The sequence below is a fragment of the Vipera ursinii genome (assembly GCF_947247035.1).
Source record: "Vipera ursinii genome assembly, chromosome: 4".
NCBI classification, from domain to species: domain Eukaryota; kingdom Metazoa; phylum Chordata; class Lepidosauria; order Squamata; family Viperidae; genus Vipera; species Vipera ursinii.
The window spans coordinates 98,341,316-98,353,405 of NC_139514.1; the positions used below are offsets into that span (position 1 = coordinate 98,341,316).

General features: G+C 39.7%; 1 protein-coding gene across 3 annotated transcripts in view; it reads left to right on the forward strand.

The window, feature by feature from the left end:
- UGGT2 (UDP-glucose glycoprotein glucosyltransferase 2) overlaps nucleotides 1–12,066 on the forward strand; it is a 79,919-nt gene extending 67,853 nt beyond the window's left edge. Inside the window, exons 34-39 of one of the 3 annotated variants that reach the window (XM_083361664.1) lie at nucleotides 461–643; nucleotides 3,798–3,958; nucleotides 4,231–4,345; nucleotides 5,447–5,563; nucleotides 7,182–7,326; nucleotides 9,596–12,066. In XM_083361664.1, coding sequence (XP_083217790.1) covers nucleotides 461–643; nucleotides 3,798–3,958; nucleotides 4,231–4,345; nucleotides 5,447–5,563; nucleotides 7,182–7,326; nucleotides 9,596–9,618 — 744 coding nt within the window. In that variant the 3' untranslated portion in view covers nucleotides 9,619–12,066. Of the gene's footprint in view, nucleotides 1–460; nucleotides 644–3,797; nucleotides 3,959–4,230; nucleotides 4,346–5,446; nucleotides 5,564–7,181; nucleotides 8,977–9,595 lie in introns of those variants that run through there. The other 2 variants (XM_083361663.1, XR_014492400.1) reach the window with 2 other exon arrangements.
- The last annotated feature ends 24 nt before the right edge of the window (nucleotides 12,067–12,090 follow it).

The following is a 12,090-nucleotide window of genomic DNA, read 5'->3' on the forward strand; positions in this document are numbered from 1 at the left end:
GCTGCCAATCTGCTCCTTCAATAGCTGCTGTAGTAACATGTATGTGGATAATTTGAAAGGCCATCTGCATCATACAGAGGAAATGTTCTCATTCATGATTACCAATTTGATTATAGATCGTGATCATATGGATGATCTGAGGGATAGAGAAATTGAAAAATTAACATTAAAACCTGTGTAGAAAGACAGGAGCTGTTCCCGGGAAAAATAAAACATTTCCAGCAGAAACATTTCCAGCAGAAAAACAAAACATTTCTCCTGAAAAAAGTCTGAACCATGCAGTATTGCCTTTTTTTTTTGCCGAAAGGAGAGTTCTCTCATTTCTGAACACATTAAATTAATATCCAGGCATGGAAAACAATAAGACTCTGTACATGCACTTTTCATGTGACATTGACCAGTTTGTTGTGCTGGGAACAATGAGGATATAGCTTACCTTGTCTCGATGTCTGTTTTGTAGGCGCTTATACCTCATATGGCTAAAGAATATGGCTTTGATTATGAGCTTGTGCAATACAAATGGCCCCACTGGCTTCATCAGGAGACAGAAAAACAAAGAATCATCTGGGGTTATAAAATTCTCTTCTTGGATGTTCTCTTCCCATTGGCTGTGGACAAAATAATATTCGTTGATGCCGATCAGGTAACAAGGCAGATTAAAATACAACAGTTTTAATTGTCCTTGCTTTCCTTTGTCCATGCTTAATTCTATATGTAGTGGTACCTTGGTACTTGTCCTCAGTTGGTTTTGGAAGGCACGATGAGTACTAAAACAATGACTACCAAACAAGCAAACCATGTGACTTAGCACATGTCCCTTTCTTTTGGCTGGGAATGTCTTCCTGTCCGCCGTCTGTGGCTGTCCCCTGTTTCCTTTTGCAGCTCCCTTCTTCGCATGGCTGACTTTCTGTCTATTCTCTGAGGTTGTCCCCATCTTCCTATTGCAGCACATTTGGTACTCGACACATTTTGACTTGAAAATTTGTCTAATTGCTTTCTAAATTTAACTGCAATTTTTGCATTGCAGTTGCTTGTTCCATTTCCCCCTAATCTTTGATAGATGCATTTTCAGATCGATATAAGCTGTTGCATAACATTCACTATAAATTATTCAGATTCTTGGCCAAAAATCTAGCATCATTTGCATACAAAAATAAATGTTCATTAATGCTCCAGCCAATTCACCTGTAACATTGCCCTAAGCTCTGTGTGTGTGTGTGTGTGTGTGTGTGTGTGTGTGTGTGTGTCCATAAGTAACTGTAACTGTGTGTGTGTGTCCATAAGTAACTGTAGAAACATGCATTGCATTCAGTAAGCATGTAATTTATTTTATGTATGTTTAACTTATACTATATTGCTCTTATTGTATTTAGCAACCAGTCTTCAACTCCATTTTGCAAAAATACATTTCATAATTCAAAAATTCACATTATGATATTCATTCTCTAACAAACGTGGTCAATTGCTTTCTCAAATTTATACATTTCTGAAGAGCGAAATTCTGGTATAAAGCCTTTCTGCTTTACTATCACATCTTGTGTATTTTCAGTCAATTCTGTCAAAACCTTTCTCAGGCACAGTCTCTAGTTTTTGCAGTCGTTTTTTTCCATAAAAATTGCTCTTCCTTTTTCTCTTCCTCTTCTCATCTTAACATTTTCATGTCCCCTTTGTTTTCTTTGCAGCTATTTTCTTCATGTTATGTATATTACACAATATCTTTCTTCTTATCCACAGTCCTTTTTGCTTTAACATTTGCATCAAACATCCTATTTCATATTTCCTATGCAGAAAGTCACACAGGACTCAATTTTCCTTTCACTTATTTCTTTTCTCCAATGCTCACTGTTCCCAAGATACCATGTTGGCCCTATAAAAAAAATTGGCCTATCCCATTTCCAAAACTTCTCTTCCTCTTGGTATCCTTCACTATTTCTCTGTATTTTATCATTAGCAATTAAATTATTCCTGTTTGTATATTTTAATTCATTCCTTTGAATAAATCGATATACATTTAAACACATATGCAGAGCAGCTCTTTAAGTAGGTGCTCGCCAAATTATCAACATATTCATTCATTCATTCATTCATTCATTCATTCATTCATTCATTCATTCATTCTCATTCATTGTTGAGGTTTCAAAAAGCCCAGTCACTTCTTCTGTGTACCCTTCAATTCTTCTAACAAATTTCTTTCATCCTGAATTACATTCATTCATAATGCACATTTGTTCTCAAAACTACCATGTTTTCCCTAAAGTAAGACCTATCCAGAAAATAAGCCCTAGCTTGATTTTTGGGGGTGGGCATAATATAAGCCCTATCCCAAAAATAAGCCCTAGTTTTGGGACAAGGTACACGCCTAAAAATCAAGCTAGGGCGGGGGTGGGGAGGTGGAGCTGCCCCACGCACCATGCACCCACTTACTGTTGCAGCCTGCCTCTTCTCGCCAGCCCACTTCTTCTGCGGTGTCCCCAGGCCTGCATTTCGCAGTGAAAGGCCTTTTCGGAAGGCCTCTGCAGCCGAGAACCGAGCTATAGATTCAAGCCATAGCTTAATGCGCAGCTGCAGTGCCCTTCTGGAAAGGCGTCTACAAAATGCAGGCCAGAGCTCCATGCTCAGCTGCAGAATGAGCTGCTCCTTCGGTCGCAGAAGAAGTGGGCCAGCTGGTTGGGGCTCTTGGTGTAAGAGGTGAGTGGAAAAGACACCCCGCCCCCCAAAAATAAGATCTGGTGCCTCTGTTGGAGGCAAAAAAACACAAAAAAACCAACTCTTATTTTCAGGGAAACACGGTAATGTCTGCTTCTCCATTATCACCTGGATGTAATGTGCTATTTTACTTACTTTCATGCCTACTAATAATATCCTAGATCAGGGGTAGGCAACCTTGGCTCTTTTATGACTCATGGACTTCAACTCCCAAAATTCCTGAGCCAGCTATGCTGGCTCAGGAATTCTAGGAGTTGAAGTCCATGAGTCATAAAAGAGCCAAGGTTGCCTACTCCTGTCCTAGATTATAGTTCATACTTTGCGACATATATTTTATTCATTTCATTTCTTATTAAACCTGTATCTTCACTTTCCTGCTTATAGTCATTAGTCACAAGGTCAGTCCACCTTCACTCGGGTACCCCGCTTTTTCTTGGTTTCATGGAGGCATTTTTCTCCTTTCATTTCAGTGATTAATTCATGCTCTTTTCCATGTTTTCCTTTTATCCAAATTGCTGTCTCCCACACTGGCATGACTGTCACCAAATGCCTTAGCGGTTTAGTCTTCCTCTATATGGCAGCAATTTGATTGGTCGAAAGTTTCTCTACCCTTTAGTAAATAGATAATATGAGGCCCACCTTGTCATTCAGCACAGGGATGTTGTGCCACATCCAGCATTCCCTGCTAATGGCAAGGGCAATGCCAGTCAGCGTTTGGTACATTTTGGCCAGTAGATCACAAGCATAACCAAACTTGCATTGGCAGAAGCATGCTCACACTATTCTGGGCAAGCTAGTATTCATAATCTGAAGACCATCCAACACACTTTGCTCTCTTCTCAGCCACTTGGAAGGATCTGCAAAATACTGACATACTCTTACATGCTAGTTCATTAATTAATATATAGTAAGTAACATAACGCAATGACCCAGGTGAACCTATTTTAAGATATATGGTGGATCATGGAACACCTAGCTTAATGAATAAGACGGGTGGTTTAGGAATGTAGTAAATATATAAATAGCAGTTATAATTAATAACTGTTATAGCCAGGAATTATAGCCCCCTTTTGCTTTCTTCCAATATTTAGATTGTAAGAAGTGATCTGAAAGAACTGCGCGATCTGAACTTAAGAGGTGCACCTTATGGTTACACTCCTTTCTGTGATAGTCGTAGAGAAATGGAGGGCTACCGTTTCTGGAAGTCAGGATATTGGGCTTCACATCTGGGGAAAAAGAAGTATCACATCAGGTAGGAAAACTGTGCAAATCTGTTTCTCTTCCCTCTCTACGTACAGTGTATAAAAATTAATAGCCTTTATCTTTCTGTCAAAAGTTATGCATGGAAAGTCTCATTGAATGGGATTCACTAAAGGACATGGCAAAAGATAGAAACATTGTGTCCTTTTTATATATATTTCAACTAGTGATACTAGCAACATTTTGATAATAACCCATTTTTCAAGGCCGGGAAATGAGTCCTAATGCACTGTCATAATCTTTATTGTTTGTTTGTTTTTGTAGTGCTTTATATGTTGTGGATCTGAAGATATTCCGGAGGATTGCTGCAGGCGACAGACTTAGAGGTCAATATCAAGCACTAAGTCAAGATCCAAACAGTTTATCCAACCTAGATCAGGTATGCTATAGTCCATAATATATGTTACCAAGAAAAACCTCTGTTACCCAAGATTTAATCGTGCTTCAAAAGTGCTAAACTGGCATATTTATAGAGCCCTGTTTGAGAGATGAGTGAAGACTCCTCAGACTGAGGAGATGTGCTTGCTCCTCTTCTTCCAGTACTTGGGAAGACATATCTTGCCAAGCTTTTAATTGTTTAACTTTTATTTTATTGTTGTTGGATTTTTTTATTTTTTTATCCTGCTGAGTGAATTTGTACTGTATTTTTGAGTAGGGTATACGTTCAAAAGTAAAGTAAAAAGTAATAAACAAAATTAAGGTAAGGTTATATGTGATATTCTCATCACTCTTCCCAAGCAGTAGCCAAGGTCCTCTTAGAGGGTTGGATTACAAGTTTTGTTCTCCAATACACTGCATTGTCTGAGCCAGAAAGGCCCAACAGAGACTCCACTTCCTCAGGGTCTTGTGGAAGAACGGGGTAGAACAACGGCTAATGACCCTCTTTTACCAGTCTACTATAGAGAGCGTCCTCTCGTACTGTATTGTGGTTTGGTATGCTGGTCTGACAGCTGCGGATAGGAAAGTATTACAGAGGTTGGTGAGCACAGCACAAGACATTGTGGGCTGTCCCCTGACACCACTGGATGACATCACCAGGGCTTGCTGCCTTGGAAGAGTGAGGAAAATTCTCAGGGATGACTCACACCCTGGTTGGTATCTCTTTACTCTCCTACCATCGGGTAAGAGATACAGGAGTATAGCCAGGTGTACCAACAGGCTGAAGAACAGCTTCTATCCATGGACTGTCAGGCTCTTGAACGGGAAATAACTTTATGTATGATTGACTTGCGAGGCCAGTGTGTAGTGCAATTAGCTCAGATGGTGTAACAAGATGGTGGATTTGTTGTCACTGTGAGTTGTGGTGCTGGGGGCACGAAGAGAGGCTCAGCCAAATCTCAATGTATACCTGTTGTACTTTGATAATAAAGGTTCATTCATTGATGACAATTGTAATTCAACCTGCACAGGAAATACCACATTGGGTACAATGTACAGCATACTGCATTCCAAATAACAATTCCAAATCTTACCTTTTTAGGATCTTCCAAATAACATGATTCATCAGGTGCCTATTAAATCTCTCCCTCAAGAATGGCTATGGTGTGAAACTTGGTGCAGCGATGAATCCAAAAAAAAGGCTAAAACCATTGATCTGGTGAGTGGGTGTAAAATTGAGTGACGTTATAAAGGAAAATCTACTCCCGTAAGCAGTTTCATAGCAGCATTTTTCCATTGTCTCCTGGAATCTAACTAGTAGTAATGTAGAAGTTTCTGAGTCAAAATTCTGTCTCTATTTTTGTTACATGTAAAAGTTAACAGCTGAATCATGGAAATCATAAAATTGTGGTACATTGTGGATCCTATCTGAATTTGCAGCAATAGGATTTATCTCACAAAGCATCTTGAATTACTGTTCCATATTTCAGTTGTACTTTATACCCCATAGCTTGGAAGAACAAAAGAAAAGCCTGATCATGCACATATTAGCCATTAGGCCATAGCAGAGAAAGCAGGCAGATGCTAACTGAGCAGTAGCTTTGTGGATACTTTCCATTTTATAACAAAAAGAGATTATTGTAATATTAGGTAAAGGTAAAGGTTCCCCCGCACATGCGTGCTAGTTGTTTCCGACTCTAGGGGCCGGTGCTCATCTCCGTTTCAAAGCCGAAGACCCAGTTTTTGTCCAAGGACGCCTCCATGGTCATGTGGCCAGCATGACTAGACACCAAAGGCACACGGAACACTGTTACCTTCCCACCGGAGTGGTCCCTATTTTTCTACTTGCATTTTTACGTGCTTTCGAACTGCTAGGTTGGCAGAAGCTGGGACGAGTAACAGGCGCTCACTCTGTTACGTGGCACTCGGGATTCGACCCGCCAAACTGCCGACCTTCTGATCGACAAGCTCAGCATCCTAACCCACTGAGCCACCGCATCCCTTTTGTAATATTAAGGGACAGAATATTAAGTGTGATATATTGGCTGCTTCTATCTAGATATCTAGATTTCTATTTTATTAATTTAATTATCAAAGATTTCTTCCAGATTCATCTCCTTGCCTTTTGTAAATTGTAGTCCTGACAGTTGGGAGCCAGCCAGTCCCCAAAAAAAAATTGAATGGAGGGGGTGAGGGTTCCTGAGACCTAGAGATGGATGCTTTTCAGATGTTTCTGAAACTTAATAGGGTAGCAATTGGAAAGCATGACAAGTTATTCTCTATAAAATATTAATATGATCTTTCCCCCAGAATCATATGCATAAAGGTTGCCGGTATGTCAGCACAGTTCCATTGTGCAATACTACAAAAATGGTGCATACTTTTTAGTTTGAGAAGCTGGGGAGCCCTCGCAGTCTAAATCCTGGGTTGGAGAACAGGGAGATAGCAGAGATAGCAAATTTGGAAAACAGATTTGGTTTGTTTCTTTTCTCAGCTGTCATTTGGAAGCACTAGAAATGGAAATATTATCGACTTAACTTGGGATTTTTTTACATTCTGGACTAATCATCTCACTGGGGCTGTAGCGTGCAACATTTCTGATAATGTAGCTCATTTACAATTCACCCGTTTTCATTTTAATATATGCTGTATAGTTCTTTTCTGGTAGAGGACAGGAAGGCCTGGAGGAACGTTGTCCATGGGGTCGCGATGGGTCAGACACGACTTCGCAACTAACAAGAACAATAGTTCTTTTCACAGTGATTTTTCTTTTGTAATGATAGGGTTTTTTTGGACTTTAAATCATGGTAAGCCTTTTTTCCATTTATATATTTCAGTGCAACAATCCAAAAACTAAGGAGCCTAAACTAGAAGCTGCTGTCAGGATTGTTCCTGAATGGACAGATTATGACTCTGAAATACAGAAGCTATTAAATCGTATCAGAAACGAGAAGACAAACAGGACTCCATTCCATCCAAAAGGTGAGGCAAAGGAGAAACTTCCATAGCTCATGAAATTGCCCTGGGAAGAGGACTCGATTGGTTTTGTTTATCTGTCTTGAAGAGGTAACGTTACCTGGAGATCTCTAATGTCTCCATAATCCTATGCAGTTGGTGGGACGAGGGTGGGCACTCCACAAGTGCAGTTGAGCAACACTAATCTTAATTTATATTCATTTTCACCTTCTGTTAAAATAGTTTTGAAATTCTTCTCTGGCTTGGTGAAGTATATCAAATATTTACCTTGGGACTCCCCCTCTCTTCCCACCCAGAAACATAGTGCCAGGCCTATACAAGATCGCAGCTCTTAATGAGAGTGCCCAGTCAGAATCTATTGTCTTATGCATCACCTTTTGGTTGGCATTTGTGCTCAGGGAGAAGTGCTTTGTAGTACTCAAATGCCTTTTTTTTGTATCAGCAGCCCAGATCTTTTGCAAAATGACCACAAAATGACCTATTACAGGATGGGTCAAACTCTGCAAGATGATGGACGTGACTTTAGAGCAAGCCCCACCCATTGTACAGAGGGGTATTGCTCTGCCGTGTCTATACACCATCTTGAACACTCTATATGATGTCGCACATACCTTATATCGTAAACTGACTAGCAATGCACCATGTTTTCTCCTTTTTCTTATGAGATTAAAGAGACACTGAAGCTCAGTGGATGAGGCACTGATTTCTTTTGCATTCAGCAGTTGGTTTGAAGAATAGAATGATTTTTAAAAATTGGCCAGGAGTCAAATTTATAGGCATCTTGCCAACACTTAAACGTTTGTTGATCAGTGTCAGGTATAATTTAATGTGTCCAAGTTTGTAACCATTAAAGTGATAAAGTTAATAATAAATTGGATTTGCTTTTTTTTCTTAAAAAAAATCCACTTGAATCCTTGTATTTCCCAGGAAAGGTTTTGCTCCTATATAAGGTAATGTAGGGACATAAGCAATTGAAAATGTTTTTCTGGTGGTTATAATTCCCACACGCTAGATTTTAGAATTTTTGGAATAAACATGTAATATAATCCAGAAATATTTCAGTCTGTGTATACTCCTATCCTTTGTGTATAATCTATCCTATGGATAATAAGCCTAGACTTGTGAGATTGAATTTATTCTTCTATGGATTGATTTTTTTTATAACCCTGTAACCCCTTAATTTGGGATAGTCAGGGGAACTGAATAGAGCCAGCATTTACTGGCCAGATGCCCTTCCTGATGCCTGTGGAGTTCACAGCAGATATTTTTCCTTTGTATCATGAGAGAGAAAAACATCTTCCACTTCAAATGGGAGGCGAGCATCTTTACCACTAGGCCACCACGCTGCTCCTTCTATTGATTGATTCATGCATACATTTTTTAATCTATCACCAGTCCTATTCAGAAATGTAGCTACATAATCAGTTCTTTTTGAACTGCTCTGTGTCATTACAAGCAAGTGCCCAAAGTATTCCAAGTTTGAAATACCCTTTAAAAAGAAGTTCCAACTTTATATAAAAAAAAAAGGTTCCAACCATGCCAGAAGGTTCCATGCTTCCAACTATTTTAGAGTTTGGGATTCAAGATGTTTTACACACTGCTAGAATAAACTCAGGGATGCGGTGGCTCAGTGGGTTAGGATGCTGAGCTTGTCGATCAGATGGTCAGCAGTTTGGCGGGTCGAATCCCGAGTGCCACGTAACAGAGTGAGCACCTGTTACTTGTCCCAGCTTCTGCCAACCTAGCAGTTCGAAAGCACGTAAAAATGCAAGTAGAAAAATAGGGACCACTCCGGTGGGAAGGTAACAGCGTTCCGTGTGCCTTTGGCATCTAGTCATGCCAGCCACATGACCACGGAGACGTCCTCGGACAAGCGCTGGCTCTTCGGCTTTGAAACAGAGATGAGCACTGGCCCCTAGAGTCGGAAACGACTAGCATGCATGTGCGGGGGAACCTTTACCTTTACCTTTAGAATAAACTTGTAACAATAATGCTGGAAGCCAGGTTGAGTAGTAAGCATGTAAATTGTACTGCAATTATACTGCAATGCATCTGGAAGACTTCATTAAGGTAGGTTGGGTTGATTGCCATCCATTCTCTTACTAATCAGCTTGTCATGAGCGTGGACTAATAATTATGGTTCAGTTAAAAAGGGAATGGCCGAGGGAGTGATGAAAAAAATGACTTTTAAGAAAGAGAATACTGGTCAGTTTTAACATTGTCTTGCTTTGTAGTGATGTGCATTCAAAATTAGTAACATTAAATTCTTTTACAGAGTCCAAGCATGATGAACTTTAGGAATATTTGGCAACGCTGACCACAGACAGAAACCAAAAGACTGCTTTTAATAAATGTAATTGAGATACACTGTGTATTTGTGCAATTTGTTTTTTAAAAAAATGACTTTTACATTGCACATGGCATGGAACAAACAGACTGTAAAAAAATGCGCAGTAAATAAAAGTGTATTTGGAAATGATGTGTGTGCCTTTTTACAGAAAATAAGTGGAACCCTTAATGCAGTACTATATTTAAATTTTAAAATACTTCCTATAAGAATTTCTGTAACAATATTTAATACTTAAGACAGTACTGGAAATTATTTATTTATTTATTATTTTATTGGATTTGTATACTGCGCTATTCCCGTAGGACTCAGGGTGGTTTACAGGGCAGTTAAAACCATGAATACAAAAAATTAAAAACAATTAAATTAAATTAAATTCAAGCCCCAAGAGTAAATCTAAAACCCAGTTAAATTAACAACCCCACAGTCTGGGGTTACTTATTAATCTTTTTATTCAGCCTGCATCACTTTCAGAAAGTTCTATTTCAGTGAACCCCCCCCTCCCTCTCCCCAAGAGAGTCCTGCATCCTGTTCCAGTTTTCCTATTATGGAAAAAAAATATTCAGATATATTCACTGTGGTCAAAATTTTCCATCTGCAAAATGTAATAGAAATGAGTGAAGCAAACTTGAACAAGCTTGTGCCATAGACCAGTAGTTCCCAACCTATGGCCTGGCCAGTGGGCCACGGAAATGGCTGACCAGTGCGCGAACAGTTGGGTGTGCATTCCACTTGCGCTAGTGCCCGTGGCCCCGTTTGCACATGCATACGGGCATGAACAGGGATGCTAGCGAGGGTGGGTGTCCGCAGCCTGTTTGGGCATTCACTGCTAGCCACCGTGTGGGATGTGTGGCCATGTGCGCATGAGCACAGTGCCACCTGCACAACAGGGCTGCTAGTGCCGCATCAGGGTGCGTGGCCCTGGGCACGCACGTGCACCAATTCAGAAGCTGCTCTCCTTCTCTCTGGTCCACAAGACCGGAAAGGTTGGAAACCTCTGCCATAGACTCACATTATCTAAGCTAGAAACAGACAGGGACCGCTATGGATAATGGTGGTGACATCAGGAGTAACCCATTAGCTCTGCATAATGGAACCTGCCATGATAAAATAGCAATCTGTGATTATTTTTTTGCAACTTGCAAATAGCATTTAAAAAAAAAGAAATACTATGAGAATGTGGCCCTTCAACTCAGAGGTATGTAACTTTGTCATAGACTCATAATGGAGGAGTTTGGACCCCAAAATCAGTTCTGATCCCTTTGCTTTTAAAATATTTAGATTGTTTGGATGCTGCAGTTAATCATGCAAGGCTTCTGTTAACCCAGATTACCAGAGCTTTGCAGGTGGGACAGAAACATCAAGCAGCTGCGTCCTTTACTAGGTTAAGGCATTTTCCAATCTTCAAAAGATTTCACATTGATCATAACTGAATTCTGTCTCACACATATTTATAAATATGATTAAAAATCACTGATTCTTCTGCAACGCTCATTGATTTGCTCCATTACGAAAAATGTCAATTAACAAGGAAGCCTGTCCTAGTGCCTTGTGTTTCCTGTGATCAAAGGATCTTCCTCAATAAGTATTTAACTATGTCAGCCTTGCCAGCTCACTGATGATCTTGGGAATAAAGAGGCTTGCAAACCTTTTCAGGCCCCAGAACAGGTTAACTAAAAAAAATTCCTAGAACATCTGATCAAGAGGCTCTAATGATGGAAAACAATGTGTTTGGATTAACTATTTGCCTTTAATCTCTCCTTGAGTTTTGTAGAACACCTTTGAAAAACCCTGCTCTTGAGCTTCCAGCTTGGCTTGCTGGCTAATTCTTAGTATAAAGTAGGGCGATGCAGAACTTCGGGGAAACCATGCAGAAAAGCAGCTTTGGTGTGTGCACACACCTAAGATGTTTATCTGTTTCTTTTAAAGCAGCTGTTATCTTTTTCCAATCAGACAAAGTATCCATTTGGAATCAAGTATGGCAATTCCCCCAATGCAAAATATAACAAAACAGATAAACAGGTTTCTGTTAGCCCACTGCAAAATTAGAGTAAGTTTACTACTTTGACCACTCTTCTGTAGAGCAGCTTCCTGTAGAGGGGGAGACTTGGCAGTGGTTCTTATGTATTGTCTCCCTTCGGGAGAGGGGCGGTATATAAATCCAAATAATAATAATAAATATTAATGAGCAAAGGACGTAGATGTTCTAGTACTCCTCCTAGTATTTAGTATTACTTTGGTCTCATTTCTGCTCAATGTAGAGAAGAGTGGGTTCCAAACACTCTCCCACTAAGAGAGGCAATAATTATTTTGATAACTATATGTAACTGGCTTTGATAAAACAGAATTTTAAACTTCAGATTTCAGATAAAATGAGAAGATGAAATGTACACTTAAGTCTAACACCATCTCTTTCGTCTTGC